Source organism: Lissotriton vulgaris, chromosome 5 (assembly GCF_964263255.1).
Source record: "Lissotriton vulgaris chromosome 5, aLisVul1.2, whole genome shotgun sequence".
In the NCBI taxonomy this organism is placed as follows: Eukaryota; Metazoa; Chordata; class Amphibia; order Caudata; family Salamandridae; genus Lissotriton; species Lissotriton vulgaris.
In genome coordinates this window covers 1,121,657,315-1,121,678,751 of record NC_141693.1, presented here as the reverse complement: position 1 = coordinate 1,121,678,751, position 21,437 = coordinate 1,121,657,315, and the positions used below count along the sequence as shown (strand labels likewise).

General features: G+C 42.1%; 1 protein-coding gene across 3 annotated transcripts in view; it reads left to right on the top strand.

Moving 5' to 3' along the window:
• The window catches only part of GPAM (glycerol-3-phosphate acyltransferase, mitochondrial), a 232,522-nt gene that overhangs the window by 190,058 nt on the left and 21,027 nt on the right, over window positions 1–21,437 (top strand). For all 3 annotated transcript variants that reach the window (XM_086922788.1, XM_086922787.1, XM_086922786.1), the window contains exons 16-17: window positions 5,257–5,396; window positions 20,250–20,327. In XM_086922788.1, the coding sequence (XP_086778914.1) occupies window positions 5,257–5,396; window positions 20,250–20,327 (218 nt within the window). The remainder of the gene's footprint in view (window positions 1–5,256; window positions 5,397–20,249; window positions 20,328–21,437) is intronic.

Below are 21,437 nucleotides of genomic sequence, written 5' to 3'. Positions count from 1 at the left end.
CTTGCACTGTAGGTAGATTTTAGAACCCTGCCTAGAACTGTGCACTGTGTGAGGGACCAAAATATTCCATTGCCTTTGTGTTGTAAATGCTGAATCCTTAGTTCTTTCCAGTGCCACCGACTTGCATTGGTGTCACAGCCCCAATAGCCAGCAGAGGTTAAGTGGAGATTTTGTTTACGGAGCTTGCAGCACCTCCACTGTAACTTAGATTTGACCTGTTTATCAAAGTAGAAAAGACAGATAAGCAGTGCACTGATATTCTGCTATATTTATTTGCCTTACGGAATGGTATTACTGCCAAATTGTACACACTAACCACATTCACAACAACCTTCTCAGTAATTTATGGAATGCTATCTAGCTTCCTGTAATCCCTGCTTTTGATGTAGGACATCATAGCTCCCCTCTCGTTATGCGTAGAAGCTGGGTCATCCCCACAATTTATAATGTGAAGTGCCAGTTGCTGGCTAAAGACCAGTGCCATTTATTGACCCCCCCCCCCCCTTTCTAGTTAGAACATTCATTATTTGTGGCCATATAGTATACAGAAATGTGCACGTGTGGTGTCTGTGAAGAGGACTTGATAGTCTGGCCTTCTCACTGCAGCCTATTGGAGCTCCTAATCATAGCAGTGAACATTTCGACGAAGTGTAAGTTGTAGACTATAAATGCTTTCTTCGCCAGCGTCCTGGTGCTCAACCTCCTTAGCAGTTCACATACTTCACTTAAAAAAAAATCAACACACAAACCTTTGCTGATGGCAATTTCTTCATATTTATTCAATGTTATTATGTAACAAACAACATGTCTGTGAGTGATGCACATGATTAACTGGTATTTTACTTCAGTGGAGGATTAATGAATGTACCCCTTCGTAGCAACTTATAGATGATATCATAAGATTAATACAGATTGTTGGCATAAAGTGTACAAAGATGACAATTCCCGATGACCCTGCAGTCCTTTCCTTCTTGTGGAGAACTTGAAAATTGCTTTAATGTGATACTGGAGTGAAAATTGTGCTCTTCTCAAGCAGAGTAAGCGCCTGAGTCTATGCTCTGGGTGAAATGGTCACTTTTTAATCTCCACATACTTTCTTCCTCATACCGCCCTTTTCTCTCAAATGTTTCTTTTTCACCGGATGCCCAGCCCCTTACAGCGTTACAAGGGCTGAACTTCTGGCTGACACGGAGTGGGCAGTGCGTGGCTTTCCAAAGTTTTCCGTCTGCCACTCATGCTAAGTGCAGCCATAATTGGTAGTGGGATAACACTTCTTGCTGGGACGTTGAATGTCCTGTCCTTCTGGGTTAGGGCATCAGTTCTGTATGCAGCTAAACTGCACCTCTGGTGAAGTCAAGAAACTTTGTTCACCTTTACAAAGCTTTTCAAAGTACAGATTTTGCTTACTTAACCTGCCAGGGTGATTACCTCTCAGACAAATATGGATTGTCTTCACACGTTCTCACTTCTAACACTCCTACCTACTCATCATCATTGAAGCCTAATTATGTCTTCCACTTCTTCATGGAAGTTCAGGGTCTACCCAGGAAGCGCTTTCTCAAGGTCCTCCTGTTAACCGTAAATTCTCATCCATTTAGCTAGTGGTAAGAAAATGTCTCAGTCATAAGGAAAGGTTTCGGGGTGTCTCTTTATGAGAAGCAGGCAGTAGATCCCAAGGCATTTTGAAATTGGACAAATTCAAGAGAATCTTTGACCGCTTTCGGGCAGCCTAGATTTTTTTCACTTTTTCTCCATGTGAGCTGGATAACATTTTGTCTGATTACCTTTCTCCTCATATGCAATTTGTCATAGGCACTCCTCTCCAGCATTCTACTAAGCATATCGCACTCAACAACCAGTCGGCACATTTGTACTGGAGTGAATGCCCATGCAAGCTCCATGTGGTCTAAGCAGTATCCGTAACCTCTCTCTGCATAAGTCCAACTTTCAGTCTTACTATAGCATACTGGGTATGCATCAAGGTATTACTTTCATAAAAGCCTTTTTATGCATCATGACCCATACTAAGCCCATCACAGTCCTCTCGTAAAACTGCTCAACCACAATAAAATGAAAGCTACTCAAGGAAACTGAGACGGCCTAGAAACACAAGTGTTTGACAACTTCTTATCGGAGGAGAAAAGAGATTCTTTTAACCATCTACTCGACAAACTCAGTCTTTTATTGTACATACCATGAAAATGTTCTTTCTTCCTTTAAATTGCTTTGCAATCTCTCATTGCTGCAACTAGACTTTGCAACTAATTACATATTTGAAAATATAAGAACCAAAGAAAGTTGAGCACCAACAAGGAAAGCAAAGCCTCTGTGCTGTGAAATTGGAATATGTGTTCTTTAACTTGGAACAAGGTAGAGGCTCTTGGCAAAGTGAGCCTTTCCAACAGTGCAGGCCATTAGTGATGTATTTCAAGTAATGCAGTGTTAAATGTTTGAGATTAAAGCTTCATTTACAGTTTGAGGTACCTTTACTTTTAACTTGGTTTAGCATGCCTCGAAACCATGCCACTTTGCAAGTGACAGCACCACGGCACTGGGTTGACATCTCTTCTGTTCCATAGCCTTTAGTGTTACAGTTAAACCTGGAATGGGCTTTACAGTAAAGCCTGGAATGGGTTTAACAGAATGACTGCAAATTACATGAGATAAACCATGTTGTGTCATTTGTTTTAGAAGAGCAGTGGGAAAATTCTGAAGTGATCAACTAAGGGAAATAGGTCTCAGAAGAAACAACGTCTTGATGTCTAAAGTCACACACAAAGAAAGGGCCCAATGCCCTGACATTGTATTTGAAAGAAGCATTTGCAATTTGTGCTGCAAATCACTTCAGATTTTATTAACTAACCTATATGCTAATAGGTCAGTTTGCAAAATAAGGGATCACAGGGTGGCCGAACGATGTGCCTAATTAATATTCATTACTCCAGTCTCATTTATGGATCTCCAATTGGATACAGTGACGGGAATGGTAGCCTACAAGGGGCAGCAGACCATCATCCTTGTGTTTAGATTTCAAAATGGAATTCTTTTTTTATTTTTTTAAGCAGTTTGATTTCCTTAAAAGAAGCTAGCTATTTAAATACAAAATATCAGTTTTTCAGCGAGAGTTGCTAGTGGTCCTGTGAAGTTGCCTCTCTGATTTCCAAAGGGGAAGGTGTTCAAGGAGGGCACCCCCTCCTCCCCCCCTGCAATTCTGTTATCACCTTAACTTGGAAGTCAGTAACTTTTTAATGGTTTGCAACTGGTTTTGTGGCCACAAACCATTGATACATACCTTATTGACTCACAGTTTAGAAAGAAAGCTTAAGCACGCCTTCCCCACAAGGAACACTCAGCCTTTAGTTCCTTCAAAGTAATTTGTTTCCCACATTATCCTATCAGCTCATTTATGCACCATTCCTGTATGTGAAGAATCCCCCTTTTCATGTTTTTCCTCATTATATAAGATAGATACTTTTAGTTTTGCTTGCTTTCATTCATTCGGTAAGTCAGATTTTGTTTGCCTTACACAACTGATAGGCAGGTACGTAATCCTCACAGCAAGCATTGAATCGGTAAGTGGCAATGCATAATTCAGATAAGGCTGCGAGCACACTGAAATGCTACGGGCCTTCTTTTTAGGATTTGACTTTGAATGGCTCGTGATGTCAAATGTTGAGGGCTCACTCTTTAGATTAGTGCAAAATAGGTCCAGTTTAGGCCGCACTAATATCACAATCAATAGATTGTCCAAATAGGGGTATTCGTTTTATGAAAATGAAAAATAATGAGGTAACTTCTAAGCAAACCCATGACATAATTTTAATATGTACTTTGGCACTTTGCTTACTTAACATCATCAAGTAAATGTTTCAAACACATTCTTGCTCAGCAGGAGGGGAGTGCTTGCAGAAACGTCAGGCTTGCAATTACGCAAGAATTTAACCTAGTCTGATTTCATCATAAATTAGGTCTCTTGCAGGTTTGGGATCTCACAGGGGAGTTTAGGGTCTCTCCAAAATCAGGCCTGCCAGCCGTTCCTTCTATAAGTGTGTGAAGTTGCAGTTTATATTCCACAACGTAGTGCTCTGGTCGGTTGATATTGAGTCGGCATTCAGCCGTTCAGGCAATCCGGCTTGCCCTATGTATGGCACACAGCACCAGCAGATCGCGTCAGCAGAATGCAGCTGATGGAAATCCACAATGGCCTAAATGACTGTCCTAGGTGCGCAGTGGGAGACAGCCTCATCTTTGAATCTTTATGTAGTCTCTTCCACAGGTACACCTCGGCTACAGTTGCAGGAGGCTACCTGGAGTGATATGCCACCACATGTAACACACAGGTCTCATGTCTTCTAGGTGCAAGGGCTCACAGTGATGATGAGCAACTTCATGGGTTGCCTTTCCAGGGCCAAAAGTAAACCTTGCACACGTGGTATTTCGTGGAGCGTACAATCTGTATCTCGTACAATTTTTCTTCACACAGGTGTGAGGACTGTCTTCAAGTTAAAAGGTGACAACGTGCTATGCAAGGGGGTGCAGTATTATCTGGTTCTAGGGATTGTTGGCATTTCAAGATGTCCAGTGGATTTCAGTTTTTCCCAACCATTTTGAGAAATCCAATCCTTTCAGAGTGCATTTCTTCATTCGGGTAGCCACCCCTCCAAGGCAACATTTGTAGATGAAACTTGTACCTTCCCTAATGTATTGCAAGTAGATGGTTCTGATCTCGAGCAGAGAACTTCGGATTCAGTTGCGGGTTCATAGCCCATCTTTTCTTTAAGATGTAAGCCAGCAGTTCTAAACCTGCGGTCCATGAACCCCTGGAGTGTTCAGCTGTTTAGAAAATTAAATATTATGAATAGAGCAGCAATGTTACAGTAAACGGGTACTAGTATGAGCCATTGGTGGCCTCAACAGAAGCAGCAAACTCTGATGCAAACACCCTGCAACCTTAGGGATAACATATAGTCTGGTGTCCATTTATGAGCTACTGCATGAGTTTGACAGAAGAACTAGTATGTGAAGTTTAGGCTGGGCACTCTCTTAACAAGTAACACGTCCTATTATGTGCAGTGGTGGTGTCTTGCACCCAAAAGTGTTCTGGCTCAGCAGGGTCCTTTAAATGTGGTGCTGGTGGTCACATGGAATGTACACCAAAGCCTGTCAACCAGTTGTTGTGCACAGGATGTCTGTTGTTCCATTCAGGAGGGTCTGCTTAACGGAATAATTTACTTTGTGTTCCATGCTCTGCTGCAGCCTGCAGTCTTCATGCCGAAGAGAGTAAAAGCTACAGTGATGGGTCCCGGAACGCCTCCCAAGGCATCAGCCAGGAAGGACTCATACGCACTGCGGCTAGCCTATGCTACCTACTTTCTAATGAAAGCATCATCTCACTGGTGAGTTCAGTAGTTCAAGGTTATACTATTATATATGTTTTTCTTCATATCTAAATTAAAAGTCAAAGTGCCTATATATTTACAAAAAACCTCAGTGGTGCAAATTGTTAGTAATTTTGTAAATAGTTAAATCCGAGCAGTTAGCGGGTTAAATAGGATTTTAACATTACTCTTTAACGCTGCACAGGGTATTTTATCATAATTTCTCCAATGTCATCAGATCTTTACCCTCTCCACATAGAACGATCTATAGTTTTGACAAGAAACTGCAGCTGAAGGGTTCATCAGACTAAATTGTATAATTTGAGTCTGCATGAGAAATACGTTCTGCGACAGTACACAATCTGGCAACACTATTGCAATTATCTGAAATGTAGACCTCCTTTTATTGGAGACTATTTGTTAGTCTTGTACTACATTCTTAATGAATAGTGGTTATCCTCATTTAATTACTAAATTCTAGGAAAGTATTTCATATTGCAAGCGTTTTAAGTCTTCTTTCTGCTCCCATACCTGATGCTGTCACTTCAAATATGTTCGTTTTGCCAGTGTACATACAACACATTAACATACTGAGATGTATTGACACTTACGAGCTGAATGCATTTGAGTTTGATTCTCGTATTTCATTTTTGTTTACATTGAAATTTATTTGTAATAGTGACTAAGAATAACTATTGACACGATGGACAATAAACGTATTGATCTGCATCTACAAAAACAGTTATAGTTTATCAGTGAGATGCTGCAAAAAGAAAAGGGAAGAAGCATTGGTAAATGCATAAGGTTTCACCTATGTGATTAATAATAAGCAGTTTTTGTCTAAGTTGTAGCTTGCTGAGTAGTTTTACTATATAAGTTAAAGTAAGTCTGTTAATATGTTTTGACTTGTTGATGTATAAAAAACAATATATTGTGTTACTTGTGGTATAGTGTGGGTAAGTAAAAGAAAAATGAAAGAGGGAAATAGAATTATGAAATGAAATGAAATGAAAAATTGCACTTATATAGCGCGTAACTACCCGGAGGCCTCGCAGCGCTTTTGACCGATTGCTTGTGGCGAGCTCAGGGTGGATCAACACGCTTTTGCGAACAAGTGCGTTTTTAAGGCCTTTCTGAAGGACATACGGTTATTGTTCTCTCGAAGGGAAAGGTGGAGAGAGTTCCAAAGCTTGGCCGAAGTATGGGAAAAGGAGCGCCCGCCCCAGCGAGCTTTGTTGATTTTAGTAGTAGTTGCAAGCTGTAAAGAACTGGAGCGCAGGGCTCTGGACGGTGCATAAGGCGCAGCTAAAGGGTGCAGAATTGCCGGGCCGGTGCGATGAAAAGATTTGTGCACAATGCACATGGCCTTGAATTGCACTCTGGCCGCTACTGGGAACCAGTGAAGTTCTTTCAGAGCTTTCTTGGTTATACAGTAGTCGGGCGGCACAGCTTTGCGTAACTTGGAGCCTATAGGTCACTGCTGCCGGGGCTCCTATGTATAGGGCATTCCCATAATCCAGGCGGGAGAGTATCAGGGCCTGGACCATGATCCTCTAGGCCTGGGATGGGAGCAAAGGGAGCACTTTGCGAAGCATTTTCATCAGCCCAATACATGTAGAGGACGTTTTGGTGGCTTGGACCGAAAAGTCAAGCGCTTTGTCCAGTCAGATTCCGAGGCTCTTTATCTGGGATTTGGGAAGGGGAGGCGGGCCAAGACAGAGGAGTTATGACTACTTTTTGGCCCGGTGCCACTGCACCTGCTGTACCATTAAAATCATGCCCCTAGTGCCTGCAAGATAACTGCATTTGTAACTGCCTGTTTAGTAGTCAAATATAGCAATATTTGGTGTTTAGAGTGGTTCCTAGAGCTTTGGGCCCTGGTGGCACTTCACCTTGTGCACCATTGAAATCATAACCCTATGCCTGCAAGGTACCTGCACTTGTGACTGCTTATTTAGTTGTTAAATATAGCAATATTTGGTGTTTAGTGGAGTTATGACAACTTATGGCCCTGTGCCACTGCACCTGCACCACCATTCACATCATGACCCTAGTGCCTGAGAGATAACTGCACTTGAGACTGCCTGTTTAGTTGTAAAATATAGCAATAATAAGTGTTTAGTGGGGGTGCCTGGAGCTTTTGGGAGCGTTGCTACTGCACCTGCTGCACCATTCAAATCATGACCCTGTTGCCTTCAAGATAACTGCCCTTGTGACTGCCTGTTTAGTTTTACATTCTAGCAATAATCCGGGTTTAGTGGGTTCCTGGATCTTTTGGCTCTGGTCCCACTGCACCTGCTGCACCGTTCAAACCGAGTCTTTTAACTGCAACCTAACTGAAATTGTGACTGCCTAGTTAGTAGTAAACTATAGCAATATGTGTTTTAAGAGGAGTTCTGACAACTTTTGGTCCCGGTGCTACTGCACCTGCTGTACTATTCAAATCGTGACTAGGGGTGGGCGGAATTTGCGTAATTGCATTACGCAAATCTCTGCGAAAAGGTAAAAAATCTCTGCGAACACAAATTCCGCAAGCATGCGGAATTGCTTGTTCGCAAAGCTTTTTTACTGTTCGCAATCGCTGTTTGCGTGCTCGGGGGGAAATATCTTGTAAACACGCATTTTGTGAACGCGGACAAGCAAAAAATTTTGCGAAGTCGCGGAGTGCATAATTTTGGGCAATTTTGCATTCTCCCCGGAACGGCCCCTCGCGGCGGGATGCCTGGCTTTCACCTTGTGGATACCCTGCCGGGGTTATCTCACAGGGGAATACCAGGACGGGTTCCCTAAGCAAGCGCCGGGAAACCCACTGCGGGTAGCTGTGCGCTATATAAGCTCAAATACATTTACATTTACAACGTGAAATTACCCAAATTCCGCAAATTCCGCGAACGGAACTGAATTTACAGCCCAGGCCTAATCATGACCCTGTTATCTGCAAGGTAACTGCACTTGTGGCTGCCTGTTTAGTAGTAAAATATAGCATAGCTCTTGTATATTAACATGCAATGTTAATTACAACATTAAGAATTTGATCATAATGACCAAAAAGATTGTTAAAAAAATCAATCCGATAATGCCTACAAAGTGCAAAAAAAGTACTAAGGCATGAATAGGAAATCCCACAAATATTCTAAGGCTAAAGCATCTGCTTTACACAGCTAAGTAATAAAAAGCAAACATTCTAGCATACAGTTAGAAGCTGTCTGCCTTTTTCATGGGAAGAGATCTTAGCTTGAAAATGAATAGGGCTTAAACAGTGTGAACAGCTTTAGTAGAAGTATTGTGAATGCTTGTAGCCAGGGGAAGGTAACATAAAAAATAATTCCACACAAAAGCGAATAAACACAATAATTTGGCAAGGGGAACTGATTTTAAGATGCATTAAATGCAAGAGTTCACGCTGGCGAAACCTGAAGAAGAGTGAGAAAAAGAGAAACATACAAAAAAGCGGAAATAAAAACCTAGTTTTCTAAAAAAAAAAATAAAAAAAATTTAAAAAAATGGAAATCTGGAAAGTCTTTAACCTTCGCATAGTAGGATTTACATTGGCAATTTCTTTTTCACTGTATAATCACTCCACATATGCAAGCCTACCCTAGCAGAAAATCAGGAAGGGAAGCATTTGTTAGCAGTAGCAGTTTTTTGCAATAGGGAATTAAATTCATCATTCTCACTTATTTTTTTTTTTTCTTTCTTTTTTTTTTCTTTTCATTGAAACATAACAGCTCCATCAAAGACACATCAGGTAGCAAGGAGAGTTCATTAGTAATTACATAGTGATTGAGTAGAATAAACCAGCCAATAATGGACAGAGGAACAGACTACCCCCCAGGTCACGCCCCAAAAGTTATGAGTGGGTCTGATAATTTGCCCCTCCCCCTGTCCTATCCCCCCTCCCCGGCCAAGACCCTCCCCCCTACCTCCCTTCTCCCTCCTTCCCCCTGCTGTGTGTTCAGACTCTGCTACCAAGCGTGGCGCAGGGCTTCCCAGGAAGTGGGTGGTGCAAGGATACACAGTGCATGGTAACCAGCGGGGGAGACCCCTACGGTGAGGCCTCTGGGGTATCCCTTCATTCCCCTCTATATCTTCTCCAAGCCTGCCATATCTTTTCCCATTTTTTGGGGCATCCTCTGCTGTTATAGATGATCTTCTCAGTCCATATCTCGCTCCCATTCTACTATCGTCGGTATCCAGTCACTCCCCCGAAGTCATGTGATATTACGCTTAGCCACCATGCTCGCAAAGGCCAGCCATATCTTGTCTCCTTTAGGCCACGTAATGTCCCCCATGACCCCCAAAACGTGCCATCTAGCCTCCAATGGCACTTCTGCTCTCACCACCTTCTCCATTATATCCTTTAGACTGACCCAATATGCATGGATAATAGGGCAGTCCCAGAGGATGTGAAAGAATGTGCCCTCTTCCCCACAGCCTCTCAAACAAAGGTGTGATGCTGCGTATCCCATCCATTATTGTACCGTTCGAGGGGTGTGGGACCTGTGAAGGATGCGCAGCTGCACCAACCTGAATCGAGCTCGAATCGCCCCCTCCCTAGGGCGTGTTGGAATTGTTGATAATGGAGGAATTCGCCATCACCCATCTGGAATTCCGATTGAAGAGCCGTGCATTCCACCACCTGTCCCCTCTTCCAGACGTCCCCCAGCATATCTATACCGATCAGGCTCCACTGGCGTAGGTCTCGGAGTTTCACCACCTCCCTAAGGAAGTCTCCCAGCCATAAGGGCGTTTGGGCTGTGAGCTTCATCCTCCATCCAAGCAATTTCGTTGCCAGCTTCCATATGTCCACCACTACCGCAGTCAGGGAAGGTAAGGACCGTCCGCCCCGCGATTTGGAATAGAGAGTCGCTAAGTAGGAGCCCGCTCCTAGAGCAATACGATCCACCCGATATTCCGGTTCCCCCTGTGGGGCGAATACCCACCCATTGACATTAATCAACTGCGTCGCCCAATAATATAGGCGGATGTCAGGTACCGCCAGTCCTCCCTCATAGGGACCTCGCTGCAATTTCCGAAGGGCTATCCTCGGACATCCACCGCCCCATAATAATGAGCGCTGCTCCGTCTCCACCGTCCTAAAGACATGCTCCGGGATCGGGAAGGGCGAGCTCTGTAAGACATATAGCAGACAGGGTAGAGCCATCATTTTGAACAACACAGCTCTGCCCATGAGGGAGACCGGAAGGGTTCGCCAGTGTTGTATATCACTGTGCAGGCGGTTCAATTGTGCCTGTACATTGAGCTGGAAAAACTCTGTGTCGGACGGTGTAATCCAAATTCCCAAATAGCGAAACGCTGGGTGCCAAACAAGGCTTTCGCAGCCAAGCACTGTGGGTGGCTGAGGTCCCGTCAGAACATAACCCAACATTCTCACTTATTTTTAATCATAATGTTCGTGTGGTTAAGTGGCAACCTTCTCTCAACAGTTTTTAATATTTGATTAGGTATAGCGTCCTAAAATGTTTAAATGGGTGGGCATTAGTTAAAGATTTGGAGTTGTTATGCCTAGATATTGCAGCCTTCGCATCATCATATGTTACAGTGCCTATGTACTCAAGATGGGAAAAGTAGAGCCTGACTGCAGTAATGAAATGTTCGACCAGTGTTTGCCATGCTTCTGCCATCCAAGGTAATTTCCAGCCAGACCCCATTTATAGGGAGTTTTCTTCCTCCCAAAAAGCACCCCATGGTCTTATCTGACTTCCCTGACTTTGCCTAGCACTTATTTTCTACCTCCTAGCTCTGGGCCTTCATACTAGGCAATCTGAAAATCTGCGTTGATGCCCCTACAAATTCATACTGCCAGAACATCTTTGGAGAAATGAATACTCATGGCTTCGAAAAATTGATTGAATTCCCTACTGACTCCAGAGGACTGCTGCCTTAATATGTTGTTCTCCGCAATTAATCTTCTCCACCTTAAATGAATCCAGAAGTTGTCATGGTCAGAGCTCTTTCTAATCTAATCAAATTCTTCTTTGTAGGTGAACACTGTCATAAATGTCAACTCTTAGTAGATCCAGGGCACCCCACTAAATGGAGAAATTTAAGTAAACTGTAATTAGGAAACTTCACTTAATTCCTCCTGGATTCATGTGACCTACACTAGAAACCTCAAGGAAATCCCACCACACCTAAGAACAATAGTTAAAACTAAACTTGATACATTCGCCCCCATTTCAACTCTTAAGCCAAGCCTCTTAAAGATGAGCAATTGCTTCATGGAAAACCTCTGTAAACTAAAGTAGTAATTTACAACATTGGTAAAAAGATGGAAAAATCCAACATCCTGTCCGATTCCACCTCTATTACAGGACGTAAATCAGCTTGCTCTATGGCTAATAAGTAATTCTTCCAGGTTCACATCACTAAGGCAGATAAGTCAATCACAGTATTGGTCGGTATTAATCTTGTATCCTTCATCAGTAAAATCAGTTCTCTAGGATCAACATTTAGTCCACCAACCCAGGACCATGGTGCCACAAATGACCGCATCTTCATGTCCAACCCCTTTTTGTGTATTCACTCTAGTAACTGATGTTGATGCAAAAAAAATCTAATTGTCCTTCAGAATATGTACATGGCATGGGATTTCTTAAGCACTAAATTTGTTGCAATGCGTTTCACCAGGCTGTTACTACACATTACCATGCCAACCAGCTACACCTCAACTGCTTCTATCTTTCAGTCCCTTAAATATGCTGCCATCACCTGCATTGTAAAGAAACGTTCTGCCGATCTGTTCATCTTTTCAGTTATAGACCCATTTCAAGGCTACCTTGTGTTGCTAAGTTACACAAAGGATCTTTCCTCTGTCAACTGTCTCCACATCTAAAATAAAATGGATTTCTAAGTGAACTTAAGTCTGATTGCAGACAGTCAGGGAACTGATATAACTCTACTAAATATATTAGAGTAAATATTCAGCATCCGAAAGAGGGCATTCCATGAGCCTTGATTTTATAACACATTTCAGCCTAATTGACCAAGGGCTGATCTTAAACGGACGTAGGCAACAGGATTCAGTTTCACCGTGCTCTCATAAATTACCTCCTTTCTGCAATATGTACATGATTCTGCTTACCTACGCAATTTCCTACCACATGTAAATGGATGATACACAGCTCCATCTTAATGAACTAGATGACTTTGGAAACAATTCAAAGAATTAGGAATGGAAGCACAAAAATTGTCTTTGCTCCAATGCTTGCAAGAAAAAAGAAATCTTGCTTTTCGAACCGCTCTAGCCATTTCTACTTAATTTGTTCTTACCACGCTCACTGGGACCTACTCCACAACTGTATAGGAAGCACATAACCTTGGTATGTTATTCGACAACAGTCTCTCCTTTAGTCCTGAAATAAACTCTCCAAATCAGTTTTCCTCCACCTGTTAAAAGGTGTTTTACCTTTCCTTCACCACTCTCAAAATTGCACTAATGCTTGCAGTGGTTATCTTCTGCATTGACTATTGCAGTATCTTCTGCACTGGCCTGTGTAACAAAGACTTCCATAATCTTCAAAGAGATGAAAACCATGTAGCTTGATTCTGGTTTGTTTAGAAAGCTATGAACACATCCGACATGCTTTGAGTTCCCTCCATTAGCACCCGGTAAAGGAAAGATTCATCTTCAAATCCATTTCTGTCACCCACTGGGCATAACAGTCAGCCAAGGTATTTGTATCTTAACTTTACCCCCAAGCTTAATGTACTTTCCAACGTGTTACAAGAAATTCAGAGGAAGAATCCACCATATACAAGGGGCATCTCTGTGAAGCTCTATTACCAATTCTCCGACTAGAAACTGATTTCTTCAAATTTAAGAGGTCACTTAAAACCCCCATTAAGCAAGCCTTGTTCCCAGACCCAATCCCTGTGTTGACTTTCTGTGTTTCCGTTTATTCTGGGCATGCCACTTACATTCCCAATACATACTGTCACCCTTTAACGGGTCTCCTTAACTATGATGAGTCTACCTAATGTTTCACCACTATTCCATTATCATCCATGGGTAAGTACTCCCATCAGGTTGGACATTGTCAGAAGGCCACCAAAGACTTTCCTTCTCACGGTTTTATGTATCATTTTCCAAAGCCCTGTGTCTAATACATTATGTTTTGCAGAGCTTTACAAACCCCAAATAACCCCAAATAAACAAAATATGTATATATTTTGTTTGGCAGTTCCGGAGGCTACAATTTGCAATGTAGACTTGCAGCCAATCCACACCATCTGCCCAATAAGGACTTATGGGTGCAGAACAGTATCTGTGGATAGCAGAGTTGTGCTAGGGCAGTGCATAAACTGAATACCACAAAGTAAACAATGAGTTCCTAATCAGTGGGCTTTGGCCCTTCCCTTGCTTATAATTGGATGGCTTGTTTAGCAATCTCAGTAGTCTGCTCTCGATTTGATGACTATCCTGCCTGTTCTTGTATTTGCCCCAACTAGGAGCATTTTGGTCTTGCAGTGTTTTGTTTCGATTAGTTGTATCCTTTCTCTACATTCTTGAGCGAACATTTTAAAAGATGTTATAAGCTCTGAATATAGTTCATATGTGCTCTCTCCCCCACATGGTCTGTTTTCACTCTCAGTGGGGTTGTTTGTGGTTTTGTTTAATGTTGGGACTTCCCGGCAGCTGCAAAATGCTATCAAGCTGCTTGCTTTCTTTTATTTGGATTAGGATTCCTTTTAAAACATACCAATTTACCATTCTAACATGGCGGTCTATCAATTCAATTCAATGTAAGCTATATTCAGTTCTTTGAAAAAAAACCATAAAAGCAAAAGCAAGATACAAAAAAAAATGTCAGCAAAAGCGAATATTAAAATATGCAAAGCATACGCAATAAAAGAAAAGAAAACACATAATTAAAAACATGAAGCATAAATCACATAAAAAAATCTTAAACTGGGATATAGAGATTATATATAAAATCCTTCCCAGCTTATAAAAAAAGACCGCCATTACGAGACAGATTGGATAATTAATCACATATTTTTCTCAGTCTCATAGCAGCTTTCAGGAAACAAACCACATTAAAAACTATTACTTCCGAAAGCATTTGTAGGTACAAAAGGGCCAGTCGTTATTGAGAGAAATTCCTTCTTTTTAACAACGGAATAATGTATTTTTCCTTGGAACCGCACAACATTTACAAAACATTAGGAAATGCATGAGGTCGTGTGGAGACAAATTGTCGCAGCTGCAGGACTTTAGTGAATGGCCCCTGTCACCCCCGCTCCACCCGTTCGGAGGGAGGGGACGGGGAAAGCGAGATCTAAGGTGAAAGAAATTTTCTTTTCCCCATTTAGATCCTAACAATTCCCCCCGGAGAGCCAAGTCACTCACTCCTTCCTAGGCTCTGAGAAATATCCTTAATGTACTTGAGCCAGGGAATATGATGTCACCTTTTCAAGGGACATGCAGTCTTTTAAAATCTCCTTGTTCAGATTGGCCTCAGGCCTTGTCCAAATGTCTAACCATAGAGAAAGTGGTTGAAATGCTGTAACATCTATTATGTAGCAGATGCTCAGTTCCTCAAGCATAGACAATGTGGGGGTGCTGCACGAGACACACAAGAAGCGTCTCAGAAGGGAGTTTTCTACGGTCTGTAGGTTAGCCAGATTGACATACCCCCAGACCTCACTCCAATAAAGTGCCTTAGAAATGCATTCTGCTTAATAAATCTGTAATAAGGCCTTGACAGGTCATCTTTCTAGTCTTGAGGCTAAACTAAACATAGCTGCATTACCCATGTAAATTCCTCCTTCTTCCTGCTCACAAGAGGGTGCCAACACAGCGAGGTGTCAGGCAACAACCCCAGATGAGAAAAAACGCTTGTCTTTGAGCGAACACTAGACCCCAGGATAAACCTACATGACTTAGTCGTGCAAGGACCAACCACCATCACAAAGGAATTTTTTTACATTAACCAATAAATCCAGATCCCCCATGAATTTGTCAAAAGAATTCAGTAAGGACAGTAATCCCCTGGCATTTTTGGCCTTAAAGCATCGTCTACATATAAGAGCACCGGTAGACGCGAGGCCCCCAGATTTGGCCAGTCTACATTGGTGTCAATGAAGGCCTGCTCCAATCTGTTAATGTACAAGTTAACTAGGTACGGGACCAGTATACAGCCCTGGTACCCCTCTTGTGAAACTTGTGAAATGTAAGTTCTTTTGAATAACATACAGAGGTCATGGTATTCATGTGCAGATTTCTTAAAAAGAGGACAATGTTGCGATCCATCCCCATGAATATCAGAATCTGCCATAGTTGTTCTCGGTTTACTCGGTCAAACGCTGAGGAAAGATCTATAAACCCCAAATTAATTAAACTTGGGAGGAAAATTGTATATTTACCTAGGACAATATGGAGGTTCAAGCACTGATCCACTGTTGACCTCCTGGAACAAGATCCATACTGCACTAATGAAAGAATATCGTTCTCCTCCGACCAATTCCCTAATCTGTTCAGGATCTATCACCCTTCTACCTTCACGACAGAATCAAGCAGTGAGATGTGCCTGTAACGTGAAGGGTTGTTCCTGTCCTGCTTTTTGAAGACGGGGACAATGATAGAAGACGCCCAAGACTGTGGAGGTCCCTCCCTCCCTTACCATCAAATTAACAAGAGAGGTCATGACTGGGGCTCATACCTCAAAATCACAAGTACATGTATATGAGGGGATTTCCCGTTGGGTCCAGGAGCCTTACTCTGTTAGACCAGATATGCCCTTTTTCACTTCCTCAAAGGAAAATACCAAGTTTGAGGTCTCTATTCCCCCCCACACCCCACTAAACAGGATGTGATATCTTATCAGAATCCTCAAAATAGGAGACCCAACAATCCACTGTGATGCAAGACCTTTAAGACGCTGCAGTTTCCGGGGCCAGGAATGGGCTATTAACTAATCCCCAAAATGTAAAGCTACTTTTCAGAATGCTTGCTTCAAGCAGATCTTCGGAGGCTGCGTCCCTTAAATCATTCTTGCGCTTCACCAACTCCTTTTTATACTGAATACGACTGTTCTTCACTAGGACAGGATCCCTTAGGCTTACATTTAAGGCTCACATAAGATGCCTACCTGCCATGGTGCATCCATTTTCAAACCATCTAGGCCTGTCAATGGTATCCCGTGACCCTGGGGCCTCCAAGAAGTTAGACACTGCAAAGGCCCCCAAGACGTCACAAGTGTACTACTATCCTTTAGGCAGACTAAACTAAATCTCACAGCAAGAGTACGACGACTTATACAAGTTGTCCGGCTCCAGCTGCGACCACCTCAGTCTTATGCCCTTAGTTCTAATAACTCCTCTGGCCCCTACTAGATGTCTTGAACCAGCAAAGACCAACATAAAGACACACACACCAGATTATGATCACTAAAGGGGCTCGTAAGCATCTATGTCTAGGGTGATACAGGGGAAAGGTGATGCTGAGATAAAAATAAAAACAATCAACATCTCACAGCCTCTCCCAGTAAGGGTGGGGTTTAAAGCACTCACCGATGGTGAGGACTTATCCAAAGAGAAAACTAGATTAAACTTGCTCAGTATTGCATTTAAGATGGAACCTTGGTGTGCAAATGTTTCATGTGAAGACCAGGCAAAAACATACATCCAGGCTCATGTTCCCCACCCACCCTGGGATCCCCCACAAATGGACATTAAAATCTCCTGTGACCATGGTGTCATCCGTGGAAGAGTTGATACCATGCAATTTTAGTAAAAAAGAGCCCAAGGCCTTAATGTTACATACATCTTGCCAGCAAAACTTAGCATTGCAAAAGGTCACTAATGTCAGCTTGGAAGGTAAGTAGTAAAACTTGCAAGGTAGGAACTCCATCTAAAACAAAAACAATGCTTTTAACCACTTGACTAGCCCCACAACACATCTGGCTAGAAGGCAAACAACTGGAAAAAGTATCTAGCTATAAGTACTTGGGATACTACATAGTTAAGTTATCCCTACAAGACCAGAAGAATATGACACAGAGCCTTCATATTTGCATTTAGGTCATTGGCAAAGAAGTTGGTAGGGCCATCCCTAAGGCCACTCCTGACGATTATCTCTGGCAAAGCATTGCCAACCTTATCATATACCAGCGCAGCCATGCACGGTAAGGACTCTTCAAATTCCCTTAACTTCCTCACCTGCGGAAATGTGATTAGAGTTTGGACTAATGAATGAATCACTGGGCAGACTTTATACATATATAAAGGTGGGGTATCCTATCAAGCCAAGTGCAGGGGAAAACAGCCTCAACAAATTTTTATGGCTGGAACTGAAAATGCAACACATCACAGGCCAACACATTTTTGACCAGTGCACTGGAGGCAACATGCTCTACTAATCTTTGGAATAAAAATATGCCTTTCTCATCATTTAAGCTGGCACTAAACAGAGCAGCCAAATTGAATTCATTGTTAACAGATAAAGGCATCCTTTTCCATCGCTCTCATTCATAGACAGTGATTAACAAGTACAAATCTCTTAAACCGGCAGCCTACTTAGACACGACTTCTCTATCTATATTAAAAAACAACTAATGCCTTTGCGTTTTGGCAAATTTCCTACCCTGGCCAACAAGCCACTTTGGAAGCATATTGAGTCAAAAGAATGCCGTCTTTGTGGCTACAAAAAGGAAGACTTCATTCATCTAATATGCCATTGTAAGAAGCTGCAACCAGAGCGTGTTAATTTTCTAAAGAAAGTCTTCCTGGATAGGGGAATACGCTCGTGTAGAACCGCCATCATTAGAGGTTTTGGATCCAACTGACCCCCAAATGAATTGTAGAATGATAACGTTTTTACAAGCTTATGATAAATTATTGAAAGCAGCAGCACCTTAATGAGATAATCTCTATTTGGGACGAAAGTGATCAAATGAGGAGGAGATGAACCAGATGTGAACGCAGACTACTTGAGTTACATATATCATCTATTGAACAACTGCCATTCATATTCTTCAGACTCACGGCTAGAAGCTAGTTGGATGCCTTTTATAAAGATTGTGAAATATGCAAATACTGATTTATGAATTCGTTTTATGCTGTTTACAACATGAAGAAAAATTTTATGTACATTTTTAATTATTTCAAATTAATGTTTGCAGAACGTTGTTCTTTTTAAATTGTTATGGTTTTTATTAACTATACAATAAAAAAATTATTATTATTATTATCCTGAGGATAGCACTTTAAACTTTCCCTGAACCGCATGTGATACGATGATGATCACACAATCACCGCTCCCAGCAGTTTTCTTTTCACAGCTGCCCCTTTCTTTGTTAGGGGCCACCAAGACTTCTGGTTCCAGAGGAATGGTAGGAAGTGCAGGTCATAGGTGATGAAAAGACCACGGGTTGGGTGGGTCAGATAGGTGAAACTCTTAGCCTCTATCCAACAAACTCACTGTTCCCATATCTGGATCTGAGGAACAAGGCAGACTTCAGAGTGACCAGGGAAAGTGAAGAGGTGAGAGAAAGCGGCATTTCTCCAACTCAATCTCCTGATCAGTAATACCCTGTGCACGTGTCCGAAATGCACCCATGGTTGTATTAGAGTGGGGATTGTAGGCACGTGCTGGTACTTTTTGTTTCCCCATGGGCGTTTAGGCAGCAGCAAACTTGGTGTGATGTAATAATATACCAGGACTATGAGTAGGGCCACTATTTATATCAATGTGTCAGTGGGTCCTGCATAGTCAAGCTGATCAGTCGATTACTACCCGTAGAGCGATGATCCAAAGAGAAGAGGTTAGGACCCCCCGACGAGTCGTAGGCAGAATATCTTTTTGAGTAACGTTAATTTAATAGCCTCGCTGCTTGTGACCCACTCACATTAAGCTACCAACTTACTTCTATGCCACAACTAAACAAATCCTAAAAACTGTTGAGGTGTACCTTTGAGCTGTCCGCTATGACTTTTGGCTATTTACAGGAGAGGATGGCCAAAGCTCTAGCGAGGACCTTGAGCCCATTGGGGAAGCGTTGAGACGCCCAGGTATGCAGCAATTGGCGTGAGCAGCTGGTAAAATCTACAAGATGCCAATGCTTCTCCTCCTCTAAGGCAGCAGGTATTGTGGGACAAAGTGTTCCCAGTGAGGCACACAATCCACCAGATGTCCCGTGGTACATGATGGGCGCTTTTCAACGCGCAGGGGGACTGGGCACTGCCCCCTCCTCCTCTCAGGCAGCAGGAATTGAGGGACAGAGTCCCCAGTGAGCTACACAATCCGCCAGACGTTCCCATGGTCGTCTATCATACGTGAATTGTAAATTACAAATAAATACTATAAGTTGAGACGTGTTAATGTGCCTATTTCATAAATACGTGTGTGCATCGGCGGCCATCTTGCAATTAAAACCCATTTCAAGATTGCCTGTCATGCATGTGCATGTGTCTTGACTTATGTGCCTACATGCCCTTGGCAAAAAGCAAAGCCTTTTGGAGCTGAGACTTATTATTTTACTTGCTTTTTTAATAATAATTTGACTTTGCTGTAAATTTGTATTTTTTTTTTTATTCTATTAGCGTTAACTATTTACTCTGCACAGTTGATAATGATTTGATACCTAGTTTACTTATTAATTGTTGCTTTAAAAACCATCTCCTTGTTTACACAATATCTACTTAGTTGGACTAAAAGTTTGTTTTATATGGCTTAGTATTTTTGTGCGGTTTAGCTTACTGTTGCTAACTCTGCATTTTCAGTGTTTATTGGCAACTTAGGATTTTTCAGCGGGCATTTGTTACCTCAGATTTCTCGAGCGTGTTAAAGAGTCCATCAGTTGTCCAAAAGTTTGTTTAGGTTGATTTCTCTTTTTTGTTGTTTTTTAGCCCTGCCAGATGTTTTACCAGGTGTGCCATGAAGCTGTGGAAAGGTTTGTGAAGTACGGCATACTGTTAGTGGCGGAGGTAAGGCTCTGCTCACATTGCTGAGTCATATTTAAGAGATCTCCAATGTACAATTCTAATTCATCTTTTTCTTCACCCTCTTACTCTTAGGACTACAATTTAGTCCTTTTACAGCGTTCTAACCTATATATTTTCATGCAGTGCTTGGTACCTTAATGTTGCCATTTCATAGTGTTGTGAATATGTAGGCCTGTGATCCAACTCAGTGGTCTCAATTTAGCAACCTTCAAAGAATGAAAGAGTAGTTTGGATGCACCCAGAATTGAACCTGTGATTTCACGCAAACCTACACCTTGAATGATCAGCCCATTATAGAAGTTATAGTCTGCCTACTCCATTCATCACAGCGAACTATAGGAGATGGAGCTGTGATGACTTGAGTTCATAAGGGATCCGTTCACCATCTTCGAATGGATTTAAGACTTCCTCCTTTTATCTTCTAAGTATAAGGTGTCAAAATGTGTGTTCTTTTAGCAGCGTTGGAAAACATGGTTGGTGCCATCATGTTAGCCTGCCTGGTGTGAAGGCTGTAGCCTTAGCACCATGTAGGTCCTGTTATGTACTGTTCGTGTACGTTAGTTTATTGTTCTTGTTTTTAAAAATACTGCCTTGCTTTTAGAGCATGGGATGGAAAGTTGTTTCGCAAATCAGAATACATTGTACTTCAGGCCCACCATTCCAGGCGAGTACTTCTAAAGAGCAATTTAACCTAAATATCATAGCAAGATGTTGCTGTATATTATAAATGTCTAGAACCTACCTTTTGTCGTTTCCTTGTAACCAAACAATGCTGACTTCGATCTAACCAGTTGTAAAGTATAACACAAGTCAGTTTGACCAGCATGTATTGTTGCCATTTGCAAGGGACATGCAGCCTGATTCATCAAGCCGAAATCGGCTCGCAAAGGGCCAGATTCTGAGAATCTGGCCCTTTGCGAGCGCTATTTTTGCATTTGGGATTCATAATCGCAAATGCAAAAATCGGTAATAGCGATTTTGCAATTTTGCGAGTAAGTACATTTAAGGAATCTCTATTTGAGATTCCTTAAATGCAATTCATCATCCATTTAAAAATTGCGAATTCGCAATTTTGGCCCGCTATTTACCGCG